At 33.6% G+C, this 19,760-nt stretch overlaps 1 protein-coding gene across 1 annotated transcript; it reads right to left on the reverse strand.

Annotated features, from left to right (window-relative positions):
- Nucleotides 1-16,803: 16,803 nt before the first annotated feature.
- Nucleotides 16,804-19,479, reverse strand: LOC108327167 (uncharacterized). The gene is made up of 6 exons (XM_017560901.1): nucleotides 19,149-19,479; nucleotides 18,342-18,807; nucleotides 18,048-18,282; nucleotides 17,328-17,867; nucleotides 17,044-17,235; nucleotides 16,804-16,968 (listed from the first exon to the last, which is right to left on the reverse strand). Exons 1-6 carry the CDS (start codon nucleotides 19,477-19,479, stop codon nucleotides 16,804-16,806), a joined length of 1,929 nt encoding a protein of 642 aa, XP_017416390.1.
- Nucleotides 19,480-19,760: the final 281 nt, after the last annotated feature.

Raw genomic sequence — 19,760 nt, forward strand, 5'->3', positions numbered from 1 at the left:
TGTCACGCAGCCACGCCTGGTTGCCCTCTTTAGGGGCCTTTGATAATAGTTGAAATCTAGATCTGAGGAATTTCTCCCAATAACATATTGGTTGCCTTTAAGCTCCTGCACTTCAGAATTAATTACTAGGAATGCTAGGAATTGTATGAACTCGTAATTAAGGATAAGCCTTCTTGCAAGGTGATTTAGAGAGTGGCATTAGCAATTGATGAAAAGAATGATGATTTCCTAAAGTATATGAGAGTGGATAAGATGAAATTGATAACCCCAACAACATACTCATCCATCTAATTCATTAAAGTGTTTGTATTCCTCTTTTCCATTGATCAAATTCATGCATACATGTTTAATTACTGTCTTTTGCATTAAAAACCTAAAATCAATTGTTTACAAGTCTTAAATAATCAACAAATCATATAGCTAACTAGGCCGTGAGTCCTTTGGGAAAACGATACTTGGTTTTACCTAGTTTTATTACTTGATACGATTCGGTCACACTTGCCGAGGGTTAAACAAGTTTGTGGTGCCGTTTTTCGGTGTTCATAAATTTGTCATCAGCCTTCAATGCAGAAGTCTCGCAAGGGCGCCTGGTTGCCACCATTCGGGGCACTGAGCGCCACTCACCTCGTAAGCACGCCAGCGCTAATTGGTTGTCACGCAGGACGCCTGGTTGCCCTTAGTTGGGGCGCTGAGCGCCAGCGATGTTGGCACATGATCCAATTTTGATCTATTTAAAGGCTTCTACACACTAGGGTTCACATCTTTGGACGACTGAAGGAATGAAACATTATTTTCGACCCTTTGGAGGGATTGGGCATGCGGGAGATTTCCTTCTCACTTTGCAGGGTTTCCATTCTTTCATTCTTCCATTGTAAGCCAATGTTCTCCATGACAATGGAGAACTAAACTCATTTGTTGTTGGGGATGATGTAACCTCTAAACTTTCATGTCTTTGAATATGATTTAAACATTTTATGCTTCTTTCATTGAATGTTAGTGATTTTCTCTTATTCTTAATGCTTGTTATGTTTTGGTCATTCATGACTTGATGTTTGATTTATTTGAGTATTAGGAAATATCTTATGAATCATGATCTAGAGAATTTCACCCAAAGGGAATATTGCCTAGGGATAAGGATAAGACGTTTTGTTTTCTTAAGCTTTTTTTCTTAATGCGAAATTGATTATTAAGGATTCAAGAAATTGAGGTCTAATAATTAAGACTAGGCTTTTTACGCCGATGGATCAGGTTCTAAGTAATTTTGTAAGTGACATTAACATTCCAATGAAGAAGATGAATTCTAATATGCATGAAAGTGAAGTAGGTGAAATCTAACCCCAACAACATCATCATCTCATATTATCAACTTCATCCATTCATTCTTATGTCAAGCCGCAATTGATCAATTTGCATTCATATTTACTTTTGTTGTTGCATTTGTATTTAAACACCAACAAAATAACTTTTAAGTCTTAATTAATTAAGGTATTACACAATTGTTAAGTAAACATGAGTTTCTTGGGAAACGATACTTGATCTTACCATTTTATATTACTTGATATGATTTGATACACTTGCCAATGAGTTAACAATGTTCTATCATTATAAGTGGTGTATTGAATAGAGGACTCATTGAAGAGATTATCTATGTCGTACTAGATATTTTGACTTACATAAATGAAAATAGTTAGGTAGTGAAAGTAAATAAAGGTTCTTATAGCGGGATTAAGTGTGAAAGAGAACCATTATAGCAGGTTATGTAGTTAATTAAACATGTCATGTGAAAAGAACTTAGGTCCAAATATATTTTTGGGCAGATCTACCGTGTGTTAAAATGATAAGTGTAGAACATCTAAGTTCGATTCAATATGCAAATCTTCCAAAAGTAATGTTTTAAAAAGTTGGGTTTGAATAGTGTTTTAAAACTTTTTGCTAATAATATTTAATATTACTTTATTGGGGTTAAACGATATGCAATGATAGTTAAACACTTATGTTTAAAGAAAGCGTTGAATGAAAAACTTGTTAAAATAAAAAGACAATAAAGCACACCTTGTTTAACCAGTTCTCCCTTAAAAACCTTTAAGGAGTTTCACTAAAATTGAGTTTAACCACTCTTGGTTTACAAACTAACGAAACTGGTTAGATGATTTTCACCACTTTTGGTACCAACACTAGACCAATTGTCTAGAACGTTTAATTCCATTGAGTTAAACTTTACAAGTGTTTAAATTCACTTCTAAATCTAAAACAACAAGTGTTTTCGAAAACTTATAAGATAGAAAATAACTATTGTGAAGAGGATATAAAATCAATACAATGAACTTTTGAAAACTTGTAAACAAATATTTTCAAAGAAGAGTATTAAGAGCTTAAAGAAAGAAAGTATCGTTTAGGCACTTAAAAAATAGTGTTTAACACTTTTAACAGATTGTCCTAGACTATTTAAGCACTATTTTGTTTTAAACGTTATATTTAACTTCAAAATAAGGTTTGGTTACACGATGTTATCTTCACATATTTATATTATTTACTTTAAGTGTGATTAAATTTTTTGATCATCGATAATGCAATTGTTATATTGGAATGTTACACATTATGAATTAAATTTTATTAAAATTTATTGGTTTGTGTTAGTTTGTTTTCATTTTTTAGCATCGATTCATCGAAGAGAATAACTTAATCTGGTGACATTTAAGTTGGGTAAAATCATATGTCACTGGTTAACTTTTATCATAAAGAATAAAATTTGAAAAAAAATTTGAAAGTTAGAGGAAAATGGATAGAATCGTTAAATGTAATATTTATATTAAAACTTTACAACTCAGTCCGTCATGAATTTTGTTGATATGAAAAAACAAATAAGAATCAATTTCTCTTTATATATATATATATATATATATATATTTTTTTTTTTTCAACATCTTGATAGGTCCCTAAAAACTTTTATCTTATTTTTCTCGTTGTAATTTATTTTTTTCTTATATTGTGTACAATTTTCTTACCTTCAATGTTTTAATATTTAAAAATATGTTTATATAATTTTTTTAATTTCTTGTTTACATCTATCTTTTAACATCAAAGTTGCATAATTTCTTTATGTATCCCATACTTCTTTTTCTTTTATATATGGAATTAGTTAGGTATGAAATTAGTTTGAAATATTTTATATCGTATTTATTTAAAAATTTCCTCTGAATTATACAATCTGATAAAAAAAATTAAAAATATAGTTGGAGTTGCATAATTCATGAACATATTTTAAATATTATAATTTGTAATACATTTTTAAGTTGCATAATTTAGAAATAAATTTTAGAATATAAAATCAATTTTTAAATTGAATAATTCAGAAACATATTTTAAATTCTAATTTAAAATACATTAATTTAGTAAATCATATTTTCAAATACAAACACTATTTTGAATTAAGTAATTCTAAATACATTTTCAAATTACGTATTATAACATATACTTCAAATTTTGTGAACATGCAATTCAAAATATATTTTTAAATCTCACCATAACATTTGAACTTTTTCAATAATCATAAAGGTGCTTAAAGAAAGTTCGAAACTAGAAAAAAAAAACATCTGATTTAAAAGCCCATGCACTCTAAGAGTTCCCAGTAGGGAGGGGACTGTTTGTTCGTGTACCTCCCTCTTTTTACTTCATGCACTTCTATAAAACTCATAAATTCCATATTATTTTTTTATTAAAATTAAAGTTAAATATGTTTTTAATCTTTAAATTTTGACGTAAAATTATAATTTGTTTCTAGTCAAATTTTAATATATTTTGGTTCTCAAATTTTAAAAATGAATAGATATATTTCTACTAACACAATTGAGTTTAATTTTTTGGACTTGTTATACAACAATTGAGTTATTTACACCGTTTGACAGTTTCAACTTAAATGTTAGTTTGAGAAGTCATTTAAGACGTACAAAAATTAATATCGTTGGATTAAAAGACTATATTCATTCATTCTTAAAGCTTAGAGATCAAAATGTATTAAAGTTTGAGACGAAAGCAAATACCAATTTCCCGTCTAAGTTTAGGGAATACTAAATAATTAATTATCAAAATCATAATAAAAAGGTAAAAGTTATCCTTGTATCTATTTTTTAAATGCATTTTGGATTAAGCAACCCGAAAAGTATTTTTGGTTTTGAAAATACAATCCAAAGTGTACAATCCTAAATATATTAAAAAAATACATTCCAAATTGTATAATTTGAAAGATATTTTTGAATATGAAAATATTTTACAAATACAAAATTCAAAATGTTTTTAAAAAAATTACATTCCAAAATGTATAATCCAAAAATGTATATTCCAAAATATGAAAACACAATAAAACACTACGGGTGAATAGTGTTTTTAAAATTCTTTTGCAAAACAACGTCTAATGACTTGTAAAGAGAACATATAAAAATTATAAGATGTTTAAATGCTGGTTTTTATAATAAATAAGAATATGTTTATACGATGATGTTTCAAAAGGCTTTGTAAAAGGTTTAAAGGAAAAGTAGTAAAGTATAATTTTTATACTGGTTCACTCAATCTGAGCTACATCTAATTCTCTCTTAAGAACTCTTAAGGAGTTCCACTAATCTTTTCCAAGACTACACGAGTTTTTTCTCTCTGGGTTTACATAATATTCTACCCACTCTTGGTTTCCTAGTCAGCATGACTAGTCTACGTTTAATCATTCCTGATTTACAACAAGTGTTTTTATCACTCCTAGTTCCAGACCTAGACAACACGTCTAGATAAGTGTTTTAATTCTCTTCAGAATTTACAACACAAATAGTGCTAAGGACAAAGGTATAGATGATAACTTTTAAGGAGAGGATATAAACAATATGAGGTGTTCTGTATTTTGCTAAGATTTGTCTCTTAAAAGATATTCAGGTTGAAACAATATATGAGCACAACAAGCTTGATTTTTTTTTTATATAATCCCTTTTAAGTTGTTATTCTTCTTGTGTTATCTTTCTTGCGTTATCATCATCTTCTTCTTTTCAAGCTTTCTCCTATATATATAACTTTTCTTGAATGATGACATTAGACAGAGAAGTTGATTTCAAGAAAACAAGTAGCCTTTAGATGTGAAGTCAGACTTCAGTCTACTTTGTAGGGTTTAGATCTTGTTCTCATAGCCTTAAGTGAAACTTAACTTGTATGATGTGACAAAGTAGAGGGTTTCAAGGGAAACATTCCTAGAATGTTCTTTTTCTCTCACAACGTCTTTTTCTTAGGTGTAGTGGTTTTGATAATATCTTTATGCTTTATTGATCTGCGCAAATATCAAGAAACAAAGTATACAAACATCGTAGTTCTTTATCGTACATGCATTAAATGTTTTGAACGTTGATTAGCATTAGATAGTGTTGCGTGTTCAAGACATTCTATCATTTGTCATTTCATTCATAAATGTGTCGTGTGGTAAGACATACAACATGTATAATCATCAAATGGTATAAGATTCTTTTTAATAAGCTATAATGTTTAGAAGTCATTCATTAGACGATGTTTTCTTTTAAAAAGCTTGGCTTGATATAACACTTTATTGAATAAGAACTTCTTTTAACCTTGGTGTTATACAAGGGATAAACTTTTGTTTTCATGAGACACTAGCTTGTTTTACTCATATGGTCTATAAGATGATTTAAAAGAGAGATACTTTCTTTCAGACGTTGTTTATGATTTTCTAATTCATTTAGATAGTTTGGTCAATAAAACATTATTTATAAGCTTGGCTTGTTATAAAGTATATATATATGATCGTCTGAGTTCCGAAAACAATCACTAGTACAAAAATACCGTATAATGTTGGTGTTTTTCGGCCTATCACATCGAATTTGAGACAAACGTCATATCGGAAGACATTAAATTGACGTCAAATTTTAAAAATTCGACGTTAATTAACGTTGGACATAGAACAATAATGTCCAACATAGAGCAAATTGACGTCGGATATTGTTCTATGTCCGATGTGAATTAACGTATGTTTCATTTATAACATACCTTAATAAACGTCTGTTGTAAGAAACACAGACATCAATTTATGGGGTTTTTTTTAACTTTTCGTCAATATTTTCTTCCACTGAAACCATGAAAAATCAATATACAACACAAGAATACACCACAAAAATTTCCAGAATTTTAGAAGTAGTAACAACCAACGAAAAGTGCAACAACCAATGAAAATGCAATAACCAATACACATAAAAAACAAATGGTGTCTATGCATGAAACTAATCGGTTAAAATGAAAGGAAATCATACATAATGTCATCAATCAATAGACATTTGTGTTAAGGGGAAGAAACATTACCTTTGGCGGTCGCCGAAGAAACTCAACGGTGCTTCAAATAGTGTATATGCACAAAACTAATTCGTTAAAATGAAAGGAAATCATACATAAAGTCATTAATCAATAGAAATTTGTGTTAAGTGGAAGAAACATTACCTTTGGTGGTTACCGAAAGCTTCCCTAGAGACGTTCAACCTGCAATTAATAAAGTGCACACAAAAATAGTGAAGCAAGTGTTATTTCTCGCCCTCTTAAAATATCTTCATGCTCAAATTAACTTTTTTTCCTTTGACCAATAGACTTCAAAAAGGAAATTAACGTTTGTTCCTCTCACCAAGAGACGTCTAATACATCACTTAAAATATCTTCGCGCTCAAATTTTTTTGAATTTGAATACCAATAGACGTCTGTTCTTTCACCAACAGACTTCAAAAAGACAATTAACTTTTGTTCCTTTGACCAACAGACGTCTAATGGGTTTCTTAAAATATCTTCGCGCTTAATTTTTTATGAATTTGATAACACTAAAAGACGTTTGTTCTCTGACGAACAAACTTCAAAAAGGCAATTAACGTTTGTTCCTCTGACCGACCAACAGACGTCTAATGAGTCTCTTAAAATAGACGTTTGTTCTTTGAACAACATACTTTAAAAAGGCAATTAATGTTTGTTTCTCTAACCAACAGACGTTTTTTTATGAATTTTAACACTAAAAGACGTCTGTTCTTTCACTAACACACTTCAAAAAGGAAATTAGCGTTTGTTCCTCTGACCAACAAATGTCTAATTGATCTCTTAAAATATCTTCCTGCTTAATTTTTTATGAATTTGAACACTAAAAGAAATTTGTTCTTTCACGAACAGACTTAAAAAAGGTAATTAACATCTATTCCTCTAACCAATTGACGTCAATCGTGTGATTTTATTTACAATATTGTCACCAGTCATTGTTAACGTTGGGTGTTTGTTGTCAGACGTTGAGCGTTAGACGTTGTACGCCCATTTTGTACTAGTGAATGTTCTGATTCTCCAGAATTAAGTGTTGATGTAAGTGATAAGTCCTTAAGATTGTTGCAAAATGCTAATAAAAATAATAAAAAACCACGAACAATTTCTTGATGTGTGTAGATCCACTATCCTTAAAGATTTATCTGCGGTGTGTTGCACAAACCCTTTAGAATACAACAGGAACTTCCCGAAAATTTTTGAGGATATCAAAACTAGAAAGGAATTCTAAAAAGAGTAAGAAAAATAAACCTAAGATATTATAAGAAAGAAAAGTGAGAATGTAGAAAATTAGAGAAAAAAGTGAATAAGAGAAAATTGTATGTTTTGAAGGTGAACACAAACCTCTATTTATAGAGATGGAAAAGAATCAAAACCACAACCCACCATGGATGAATCTTGTGACTTGCGAAAGCTTGCGGATTTGGTGAAACCTGATCGAGTCTTGCGGTTTTGATTTAACCATGTGAGAAAAATAACATTTAAAAAGTAACGTTCATCCATTATTTTCTCTATAACAGACTTGTTGCAATATCATATTTAACTATTCTGAATATAATACCAAATTTATAAATGCATTTCAAATTACGTAACTTGAAATTCACATGTGTTTAGTGAATTACTCCATCCGAATAAACTCCCAACAGTGCATTAGGAATGACTTATCCATAATTGTTTCAACTTTATATTTTTGAATTCATCACTCTAGTATACACAATGAGAGGAATCAATAATCAAATATATGAATCAACTAAGTAAAGAAGAATGAGAGAAAATCACAACACAACAATTTATATTGGTTCGGTCAATTACAAACCTACATTCAGTCTTCCTTCAACAACCTTAGTAAGAGAAATCTACTAAATCAAATTTGAGTTGAGAATACAATGAAAACTCTCAATTGATATCCTCACCACCCTCAAATTAGATTACAACACAAGTAAGAGAGGAAAACACTCACTCTCACCAACTATAAGCGATGACTTTCAATCTCAAACCTGACCTACTCGCACAGGTGCTACACAAAGTAGATACAATGATACAATGATACACTGATCAGAAACACACTCTTCAAGTGCAAATATATCAACAACAATGAAGTCCACTTGATCTTGAATGAATCTTTGAATGTATGATCACCAATGAAGCATGAAATCCTCCAAGAATCGTTCTTGAGAGACCCTATATACAAAACTTAGAAAGTATGTCAGTATATGAAAATTAGAACGTTAATGAAACAATTTAATCGATTATATTATCAACATAATCTATTATGCTTTTTCCTCTGTTTTAACATATTATTATACATGTATATTCGATTATTTCAAACACTTATGTCTATAACTGCTTCTTCTAACAGACTTAACAAATTAGGCTACTAGTATATTGGATTAAAAGTTTTAATCGATTAAACTTATGTAATCGATCATCTTGCCACTTAGCCTAATTAGTTATCTATTTGCCTACCTTAACAGATTATGTTCCTTATATAACAAATTATGCCTATCTCTCTATTTTAATGTAACTTATGTAATCGATTATAACAAAGTGATTTGCTCCAGTTAAGCTTTCTAAGTATTCTGGCTTAATCTAACAAATTATACAACTTATGTAATTGATTATAATTATCAAAACTTATATTCTCAATCTGTTTTAGGTTAAGTTCACTAACCATGAATGGATTAACACATCTAGCACTAACAAGTTAATGATTTAAAACATTTGTTATGCCAGTTTGTTATGCGAGAATGATTAAAACCATTTTTAATCATGTAAACCTATTCATCATCAAAAATCAATATGTGAGGACTAGGCTCCCCCTATCAACACTTTCCTATTTCTTGTTCTTTTCATTCTATTCAATTAAACCTTTTTTTTCTCTCTTTTCAATTCTTGATTCATAACAGATTTGGAGTGCCATTTATTGTTTAAAAGGTGGTAAATCTTACCTTGGGTAGTAGGGCTTTGTGTAGAGAAGACTTGTAAATACCCTAATAAGCAGATTGAATTAGATGAAGGGTAGTGCAATATTGGAGATAGAGGATAATTGGAACTTAAAACAAAAACACTATACGTCCCATTAAGAAAGTTTAGATTTAAATGGTTCATCATTAGATGTGATGTAGATTTAGACATTATCCTGTAGGAAAAACACTATTGGAACTTAAAACAAAAAGACTATCCCATTAAGAAAGTTTAGATTTAAATGGCTCATCATTAGATATGATGTAGATTTAGACATTATCCTGTAGGAAAAACACTTTTGTTGTCCCTTTAAATTTACTGCTCTCTTTTGTGAATTTTTTCTATTATAGTCTTTTGATAGTTGATTAGGTCCGTTCTCATTTAGAATTGCAGTACCTACCATTGTGTTATGTAATCATATTTTGTATTCTCTATTAATGCAGTGTTGCTGACCTTGCCTCTAGCATTATTGGTGGAAAAGGATGAATTTGTTATAATTTCCGCTTTTAACATACTGGTTTGCGATTTTTTTATTCCTCTATTTTGAATAAAGGTTCCATACAACCATGGTGCTGGCAGGATTTTTTCCCATGATATTCTTGCATTATTTTGCAGTTCCTGGCTATATTTCTATTTTAACAATTTTTCATCTCTCTATTTAATGGTTTATTGTGTCGTAATAGAATGCAACTATATATAGGTTATAGGTTTGTAATGGGAGTGGATTGTCTAATGTTCTGGTGTCAATGTTACTCTGTTACTACTTCGTTTGGAGCGGTTCGTGGTATCAGCATTCCAGTTCCCTGTTCACTGACATTGTGTCGTATAATGCAAGAAAGTAGGGATTAGAGATGTACATTCCTCATTTGACAGCTCCTCTCCAATTTCTCATGTAATCAAATAATTAGATATAAAATCAAACAAATTTGTATCGTAATCACAAAAGCACTCACATTTTTCTTCATTTTTCCTTGCCCTCTCTTTTGTACCTTTTTTCCGACTCATTTCGCTTTCTCTCAGGTCACTGTCACGTCCCATTAATGTCTGTGCTGAGTCACCACTGTGCTCCCATAAATGCACCTCGCCACACGTGCACCTCCACTGACACGCCATCACACCCACTCTGCATGCGATTGCCAAGTGTCGTGTTGGAACATTCTAAAACCTTAATGGAATCCAAGTGGCAGCAGGCGAGTGGACGTTCGTCCTAAGTGGGGAGAGAAATTAATTTTCAGAAAAAACTCTTCCCCACTCTTCTGCACACTTCGTCTTCTTCTCCAAACTCTGAATTTTCAAATCCTCCACCTTCTCTCTAGAACTCTTCTCCTTCTCTCTTAAACAACTCACCATTCCCTGCTCCGTTCACGTTTCAGCACCGTGAGGACGTTCCCTGCACCGAGAGCTCCATATTGAACCGAACAACTTCCAGTTCTGGTAAGTTTCACTGGGGCGATCGTTTCTGGAGTTCCTGTAAACTGTTTTCAGCTGCATGCAACGGTGTAGGCTAAGCCCTTCCTTTCCTTTTGGTTAGTTTAGTTGGAGAGCTTAAGAGAAACGTTGAGAGAGCTTCTTTTAGACGAGTCAAGATCCACTCTTTAGGACGTTCGCTACTGAATCCGGGTAAGGGAAGCTTATTGTGATTTAATTTATACTGTGTGTGTTGTATGCATGTTCGATATGGATTATATGCATGAGATGTATGCGGATGTATTAGTTATGAACGATCGCTTTTACAATGAATGAATATGGTATGCATTGGTTGATTCGTATGTTGATGGTTGCTTGGCATGAATGATTAATGAGAACCTTATAAAGTATGTAATTTGATATTTTGATATGATGTATAAAGTATGAACTGATGTATAATAATATAAATTCTATAATGTATGAGATTTATGGTGGAGATAAATTATAAGATATGAATCGTATGAAAAATGTGGTTATTGTAGAAGAAAAATCTGGAAAACATAACAGTCCTTACTTTGATAATGCACGCTCGTCATCGAACGGTCTTCTACCGTTCGGTTTTCCCTGAAAATGATTTAGAGTAGGAATTCTTTCATTTGGAAAGGATTCGACTTAAGAACGAGCGTCCCCTTGTGAGAGTCTAGGTTTGAGCGTTCGGCTCATCCTAGTAGTGACCAACGATGTTAGATAATTAAACTCAGATTGTACCGCTCGGTCTTATATCGAGCGTTCGTTTTAAATTAGTGCTCGGTCATCTATTGAGCGTTCGTCCTAAGAGGCGCTCGGTCTCAGACCGAACGCTCGTCCATTTCCGTAAATCGCAACGAGCGAAAATAGCGTTCGTCCTGAATTCCATAAGCGTTCGTCTATAAATTTAAAATAGCGTTCGTCCAATAGAACTAGGGACGTTCGTCCAAGTTTTCAGTGACGTTCGTCCAAAAATTTATTAAACGCCTATTTTCGCGCTCGGTCATTGACTGGCGGTTTGTCTCCTGAATTAAATCGTGTTCGGTTTATTTTATCCAAACAAGTTTGTGATGTATCTATCCATTGGATTCTTTCCAGAGTCATTGAACTTAAATTATTCTAAGTATTTTACGATCGTACTAGAGTCAGTTCATTGAACTGATTCAAAGAAGTCTTTCTCGGTCTCGCCCTCGACGTTCGTCCTCGTTATGAAGAGGAGTGAACGTTCGTCTTTTTAAGAAAGTGAAACATAGAATGAAAATGTATTCAAGAGGATAAATTAAGATGTGCGAACACTATGAGAACTGAAATTGTGATTTTTGGATTTGAACGAGCGTTCCAGGGTGGAACGACTCTTGAATGGATATTGAGATTTGTAAGTATGAACGTGGTAAGCTTAGATGGTGATCCATCCTGATATTCCGTGAGTGCCCGTTCTCAAGTAGAGAGGAGCATGTCATGTGTGGGAATGGCAGGAGGTCTAGTCCATAACTGTAACTTGGACAGAACATACTAACCTTAGGTGGCTACTGATGAGCATTCCAGTTACACCACCTGAGTGCACGGACGCCTTAGCTACACAGGATTCATACAGTCCGGACGGTCGGTCTAGTATCAGGATTTTGGATGAAATTTATGTATGAATTGAATGTATATGTTGTGAACTTACTTGCTGGAATTGATATGTATAAAATGTATGTTTTGGTTTGAATTAAATTCAATAAGCTTACCCTGTGTATTTCCTTGTGTTGTCGTTCGTCCTTGAACCTTCGTTTTGTCTATGCAATGATCATCCGTGTGGATGTGAGCAGACGGAGAGGCGTTACTGGAAGAAACACTGGAAGAAGAAAATTTGGAGGACGCCAACCTCGTAGAAGTAGAAGTGAAGGCCGAACAGTAAGGGCGTTCGGTTTTTAGATAGCGTAGTTAGAATAGCGAGCGGCTGTGAGCGAGCGCTCTTTCTGTTTGTGTAAATATTAGGACGTTCGGTAGTAGTTTTTGTAAACCGTTCGTCCTCTTTTATTTTGTGAACGCTCGTTAAATTATGTACATTAATGGTCGTTCGGCCTCTTTCGTTAGTGTCGTTCCCTTTGTTTAAAACTGTTTTGAATTATTAATATATGTGATTATTCTAAGTATATAGTTGATGACTGTATAATTTTGGGATGTTACAGTCACTCTTTTAATCTCATTTTTTTCCATTTCTTTTTGTCTCCATTCATATTTTTTTATTGGTTTAATGTCTCAATAGGTCCCTATTTTCGTCCCAAATTTGAAATAGGTCCATGTTATATTTGAAGTCTTAATTAGATCCTTATTTTTGTTAATTTGATGCAAATAAATCCTTTCCGTCAATTTCAGAAAACGGCGTTAAGGAGTACGTGACGTGGTGTGTGAATTCAATTTTTTAATACTCAGAAATTTTTTAATACTTCATTCAAAATTTGTTCATAATTGAATTAAAATTTCAGGATTGGGCTGCACATGAAAGCAATATGGGCTGAAATGAAGCTGAAGTTGTGCGTTTTGAAGAAAGAAATTGGGTGTTGCTCCCTCCACCACCACAACTTTCTCCCTCCACCTCCCCAATTTTCTTTAATTCCAATTATATTCTCAGATTAAAATTTTTTACTTTTACTATTTTAATTTATTTAAATCTAATTTTCCTATTTACTCCTTGTACCTATCATTCCATCTTCCATTTCCGTTTAACAATCTCTCTTCCGTCTACAACCTCTCTCTCTTCCGTCTGCAACCTCTCCGTTTCACTCTTCCTCCATTTCTTTCTTTTTCATTTTCCTTAGACGACCGTTTGGTGTGGAGCAGCAGTTGCTGCGGAGGAGGCCGTTCATCTGGCGTGGAGGAACGTGGATCTGCGGCGTCCAGGTTGGTTCTCCGTTCACCATTCTCGGTGCTTTCTGTTTCTCTGCTTGACTGGTTATTAAGCATATGAACAGTGTCTACGAAAGGCCAAAACGGATGTGGGACATCCGTTTGCCTTCGACGGATGTCCGATGGATGTGGGATATCCGTTGAAGGCCAATCGGATATCTCACATTCGTTTTGGCTCACAGATGTTGTATTTTTTTTTCTTTAATATTTTAATATTTTAATTATTTTTAGAATTATTATAACTGGAATATATATTTATATATTTGATATATTTTTTGTTAATTTTTTTTTAAATATAGTTATTTGATATATATATATATATAGTTATTTTTAGATTTTCTTTGACTTAGATTATTATTTGAATATTTTATAAATTTTTTTATTTGTAGTTTCTAAATGAATTGAGTAAGAATTAGATACGAAAACTTTTATATATTTAAATTATTTTTATTTTTTGAAATAAATATTATTAATTTAATTGTATTTAATATTAGTAAATTTATATTTGTATTTAATTTATTTATAGTAAATTTGTATTTGTAATAATAATTAATTTAATAATAATTAAATGGAAATGTATTTAAATATATATTTTTAATTAATTAGCTAATTGTTTCTTTTATTTAATTTTTGTTGTAGTTAATAAATTAATTATTATTAGTTTAATTTATTTTGAATTGTATTTTTTATAGTTTATTAATGATATTTAAAACAATAATTTTCTTAATTTTTGAAATTAAACAAACAAATTATTGTTAGAAATGACAAGAACATGTGGTGCATCGTTTAATTCTCGAGGTGAGAGTTCTCGAGGAGAGAGTTCGTCGTAGGGCGAAGCTCGGAGAAGACCTACCGTTTCTGCTCGTAGAAGTCGGGCAGCTCCTATCTAGGATGACCCCATAGTTGAGGAGCGAGCCGTTGAGGAACAAACATATGAGGCGTATGAGACTCATGGTGAGGAGAATGCATTTGAGGCCCCTAACGACGATGACGATGAGGAGGAGCATGCGGATGTTCATGACATACAAGAGGATGTCGGTGGATTTCCTGGAGGTCCACACGATCATTCATTGCTGACGCACTATGTTCAGCATGTAGCTTATGCTATTTCCAAAGGCCGAGTGAGTGCAAAAATAAAATTTATTTTATTATTTTTTTAATAGAAATTTTATTAAATATTGATGTGTAGGATCGAGGGGACACACTGAAGTTGATCTCCCACGGAAAAAAAAGTAAATAAGTTAGGACCATGCCACGAGGGAATTCAAGACATTGTGTTGAATTCCAGTTTGATGCCTCTTACAGGGATTTGTTATGATTAGTTGATAAGGGGTTACTCCTCGGATTCATGGAGAGGTGACATTTTGAGACCAGTAGTTTCCATCTCCCTATAGGGGAGATGTCGATTACTCTTGATGAGGTCTCGACATTACTTCACCTGCCCGTGATGGGACAAATGTGTGATTTGGAGGAGTTGGAGTTTGAGGAGGCTCGTACAGCCCTTGTGCAACTGCTCGGCGTTGATGGTGGCACAGCAGGTGCTGAGATGGAGGGCGCACGTGATCCGAAAGTCAGACTCAGCTGGCTTAGAGAGATATATGTTCAGAGGTGTGAGTCGCAGCATTGGGACTATGCTGCTAGAGCATATTTGTTGCATCTAGTAGGATGCACGATTTTTGCAAATAAGAGTGCCAGTTCTATACGCGTGTCTTACTTATTGTTATTTAGAGACGTACACGCGTGTGGCAGATATGCCTGGGGTGTTGCTGCACTCGCCTATTTGTACGAGCAGCTCGGGGATGCGAGTCTCGCCTCCGCGAAGCAGATGGCTGGATATTTGACTCTATTTTAGGTACAGTTATAACTTTGACATTTATTTCATGTATTTATTTCCATGTTCGAACTTGGATGTAATTTAATTGAATAATTATTTTTTTAGAGTTGGATATACAAACATTTCCCTGGCATGGGGAGGAGGCGGTTGGTGACTTCTTACGATGATACCATACCACGTGCCATGAGGTGGAAGAGCCCTAGGCAGAGTTCCACTCTCGCAGAGATTCGGTGACAGTTGGATGCGCTGACATACAGTGGAGTTGTATGGCATCCGTATGAGGGGCATCGGGGCATTTGGCCATTCTTCGGCATCTGTATGTATTCTGGATGGATTCGGATTGGTGACACCCTTTGTCGTCATTTTCCTGAGCGTGTGCTGAAGCAATTTGGGTTTCAGCAAGACATTCCACGATCACCGACTACGGTTCCAGATGCAGATGTAGTGGCCATTGATCATGTTTGGTTGCACTTCAGAGCTCACGTTGTGAGTAATGTCAAACATGCAACATCCCCTTCTGACTATGTCGATGGGTACATTCAGTGGTTCAAGAGGGTTTCACATCCTTATATTATTGCTGCTGTAGATGACGCGCGACCGACTCTTGCGCCTAGACAGCGCCCCGATGTTCCACAGGAGGCACAACCCCATCATAGATCGTCTCCACCTTCACCATCTGGCGCCCTGGTATGTTATTTTTCATTGCTTATATTATTAAATTTTGATCACCTTGTTTATTTAATTGTTTGATATAATTATAATGCAGGCTAGATTTAGGCAAATGGCGAGAATGTTACAGTCCTTGATATCGTGTCGTCATGTGACCGAGGATACTGTTGCACATCAGGTGTCAGTGGACCTGCTTCAGATAGCTAATGAGGGCATCGACGAATATTCCCCGACTAGGAGAGGGCAGAGGCATGTGCGTGGTAGACGGTCGACGTCTAATTGATACGACTTTGTATTTCATTTTTTTATTATGTATTACAGGACTTTATATTTCCTTTTTCTCATTATGTATTATTTGACATCATATTTTCTTTGTATTTGTAATAGACATTTATAATTTCGTATAATTTCAATGTTTTCATTTTGAGTTACATGTTCTTTTATATTGGTTATATAGATGATCAAATATTTATATGTTTAAGTGGAAAAAAATAAGAACTTAATTAACAACAACTAATATAAATATCACGAATACTGATAATATAAATATGTTCATACATAAATAAATACTACATAAATATCACGAATAATAATAATATAAATATCACGAATACTGATAATAAGTACTTAAATAACAAAATATAATAGTGTATTTTTACATATCTTCATACATAATATAAATATCACGAATCACCTAAGTCAACATAAGATGTTGTTATGTCCATCAACTGTTCAAATGCGTGCATCCTACTAGTATAAATAGATGACCACGCTCGTGCCTCAGGATAACAGTGGGTTGAGGACATGATATTCACCATGGGCAACGGACAACCTTCTTGTAGCTTAACCTGCATTATACAAATTACAATAATTAATTGAGTGATAAGTAATTTTAAAATGAAATCATAAAAAAATGCACTTACCTGCACAAAATGACATCCATGAACATGTCCTATACAAATTAAGCGATGTTGAGTTATATTAGAAGGTGGTTTGGAACGTAGTGGGAAGATAGTATAATTTTGAGAGTATGACAAACACACTAAGATAACGTTATATCGGTTAACAATTGCATAACCAATGTCTGGTAATGTCATCCACTTGTTCATGTTAGCCTGTTATGAATAAAAGAAGTTGTTAGAAAAAAACAAATGTAATAAATAAACTACATAAAACGGGAAACACTTATCGCCGATGGTGATTGCACCAACAAAGAGTTCCTCAGTTCTTCTAGTCTATCATAGCCTCCTACTAGGCTTGCATATTCATCACGCCATGCACTGAGTTCTTTGTACAACTCATTCCTAATAACGGGCCATGAATCTTCTCCGAGTCCCAACAATGCAGCAATGCATCTATACCCACAGTGACCATCAGCCACAACATCAACAACGTCCACAATGAAGGGGTGAGTAGTAGAATGAAACTGGTCTATCATTGGAACTCTCCTTTTCTTCATTGCTTTTGGCTTTGATTGTAATTTACTTCTCATAGATGAAGATTCTATGGTTGAATGAAAGGCGTCCACATACTCAAAATATGATGGATCCCGCGTAGTAGACCTTTCACTTCGTTTAACTTTACTTTTTTGTGCACCCTTTGTCTTGACTTTATGTAATGGAGGGACCATTGATGTCAATGTAGGACAAACAATATCAAGTAACTTCTGCTTGATGGTGACTTTACCGCCAACGTCAACCTCATTGAATCGTTCTTCTACTTGTTTCAACTCATCTTTAATGGATAACTAAGGCTCAGTTTCATTTAATTCAACATTTGAGAAATGCAATCTTCGCCACATGATATGAAATTCACCTATAGGGATCATCCTAGGATCATATCGTGCTAATTCACATGCACATGGGACACCAAATGTACGTCTCAATACGCATCCACACTTTGAGGAGTTCAATCCTATCTACTTCACTATTTTCAATTCCTTAGCAATGAGATTCAATGCATATCGAGACACACGTCCAATAAGTTCTCTATATTTGTAGCCTTTAAAATGGTCACTCGTGAGCAACAAACTACTTTCAAATGACGCCTTAATCTTGTTGTGTTGTAGGATAATGACATTATGAATATTATCCCAACAAGAACACAAATCACCCATACTATTGCCCAGAACTTTCTTCAGACTCCAATGAGCAGATTCAGCCCTGAAACAAAAAAAAAACCTTCAACAAGTGCAAATAAATAAAATAACATTACAACATACCTATTTGTGGTTGTGTTCCCTAAATGCATTACTTTGTTCGTCCAGAACTTTACAAAGTATGTGATGTACAGAATAATCCAAGTCTGATTGACATATTCAAAGAACAAAGGCCATGAACTGCTTGCGTATTGAAAATCATTCACATACTCAGCAAACAAGCTTTCATCAGCACAATCCATCACATTTTCCCATGCATCCATCAACACTTCCGAAACCTCAGTAGAATGAACTAACATTTTGCATTCAGCTTTAACATTTTTAAGGATGTGGAACCGACATAACATCTGATATGACTCAGGGAATACATTTGCAATGACATTCATCAAAGCCAAGTCTTGGTCAGTGACAATGACTTTAGGACCACCCTCAGATGTTAAAAATAAACCTTTTAGCTTTTCCAAAGCCCATGTGAAATTACTCTGCCTTTGAGTAGACAAGAAAGCAAATGCTGCTGAGAAGGTTATCCCTGTAGACGTCATACCCACAATCTCAAGCAATGAAAGTCTATATCTATTTGTTTTATATGTGGAATCCATCAAAAATACAACATTAAATGAGTTTAACAATTTGACCGCATCAGGATGTGTCCAAAACAAGTCAGTTACAACCTCTGAATCATCAGCACACCTACTCTAGTGAATGTACTTATCCCGATCCAACAACATCATAATTTGTTGTAGTTCAGTTCTGGACCCTCTTAATGATCGTTTATACGCATGCCTTGCGTTGTAGATTTGTTTAATCGTTGTAACATTTCGATCATTATTTTGTTTGAGTGTTAATAAATATTTGCAGGTGTAACTTTACTCTTTGTCATATCAACCAGTAATGACTTCTCACTCGTATTTAACCTGTCAGCATAAGGGTGACCAACTAAAGTTTCAGCCAACTCATAGTTGTGATGTCCACACATCACCTTCAACACCCATCCGGCCCCATCTGAACATGGTTTACCCTTTAATCTAAACGGACATTCACATTTACAAGTGCCGTATACACTAGCCACTACATTAGCTTTGTATTTCCTATATTTTCCCCCTCTTTCACATCCAAGTATGATGAACGTTTTTCTTCCCCGTACACCAGTAGCTATGTCAGATCTTACTATTACCACAACAAATCCTAAATTATAAGTCATCCCTCTTACCCATTGAATTAAGTGCTCCCGTGAACAAAATATTTCATTTTTTGTAAATTTATTTGTTAAATCCCTCTCTACAACTTTGCTAATTGATGAAGACAAATCAGATTTCAAGTAAATTTTTTTAATTTTTCACGTCAATAAAATCCTATACTAATTCTCACAAATTTTACTTCCAAATACACTCTAATTTACCTCCAAATTCACTCAAATAAACAACAAAAAAAATTTATCTTCAAATCCTCTCAAATCCCTTTCAATTACTCTCCCCCAAATCC

Source organism: Vigna angularis, chromosome 1 (genome assembly GCF_016808095.1).
Source record: "Vigna angularis cultivar LongXiaoDou No.4 chromosome 1, ASM1680809v1, whole genome shotgun sequence".
Classification (NCBI taxonomy): Eukaryota; Viridiplantae; Streptophyta; class Magnoliopsida; order Fabales; family Fabaceae; genus Vigna; species Vigna angularis.